The following is an 882-nucleotide window of genomic DNA, read 5'->3' as shown; positions in this document are numbered from 1 at the left end:
TCCAAGCATGGGCGTCCGTGTGAGGTGTTCCCCACGGGTGCTGCTTTCTTATTCACGCTTTCTCTTACTTTCTTCCCTGCGCGTGTGGGTACAACCACTCGCTCTATTGTTGGTGCCGGTGCTATTGGTGCGTTTCGCTAGCGGGGAGGAGCGAAGAAGAGAGTTTGTGCGTGTGTGGTGCCTTTTCGCGTCGTGTGCGGGTCACGCAGCAGAGCAGAGCGAAGCGGGCGTCGGCTACCATCAGGGGGAAGAAAGGCGTTGTAACGGATTAAACAAACAAGGGAAAAAAAAAAAGAAACAGAAAGGAGGAAGAAAAAGCAAGAAGCAAGCAAACAACTGAACACACAAACACACATACATACACACGCATTCTAGCAGAACAAGTGCGTGTGTGGTCACTAAACACGAAAAGTAACTGCAACGGGGAGCCCCTACGTGGCAACCGACCAGGAAATAAAGGCACCAACAACAACAACAGCAGGCCGTGAGGTACACGCCATGGGGCCGCACTCGCTGTATGTGCCGTACGACCGCGTGTGGGTGAAGATGGAGGGCTACGACTGGTGGCCGGCGCGCATCGTCAGCGACGCCGACCTCCATGCCAGCGGCCAAAGTCGCCCCGACGGCTGTGACATCACAGTATGCTTCTACGAGGGTACCACAACACCGGCGAGCATCGAGCACTTCAGCAGTGCCACCGCCAACATCACCTTCTTCGAGACGTCTTCGGAGAAGGCCGTCACCGCCGATGACGATCGTCTCGCCGCCATCCACCGCGCCGAGGTGGACGAGACGGCGAACCCCCTCAAGTACGAGTTCGCGCCCTCGGAGCGCGGCGGCAAAGGCGGCGACGGCACGGCAGCACCGGCACCAACACCCGCC

The 882-nt window shown here is 58.2% G+C and overlaps 1 protein-coding gene across 1 annotated transcript; it reads left to right on the top strand.

Annotated features, from left to right (window-relative positions):
* Positions 1 to 498: 498 nt before the first annotated feature.
* Positions 499 to 882, top strand: DQ04_10931000 (transcription elongation factor-like protein; the record flags this gene model as incomplete). Its single annotated transcript, XM_009316399.1, has 1 exon — positions 499 to 882. A coding segment is annotated over one exon (384 nt), but the record flags the coding sequence as incomplete, so codon positions are not given.

This window comes from Trypanosoma grayi (assembly GCF_000691245.1).
Source record: "Trypanosoma grayi strain ANR4 Tgr_1093_V1, whole genome shotgun sequence".
In the NCBI taxonomy this organism is placed as follows: Eukaryota; Euglenozoa; class Kinetoplastea; order Trypanosomatida; family Trypanosomatidae; genus Trypanosoma; species Trypanosoma grayi.
This window is presented reverse-complemented; position numbering and strand designations above follow the sequence as displayed.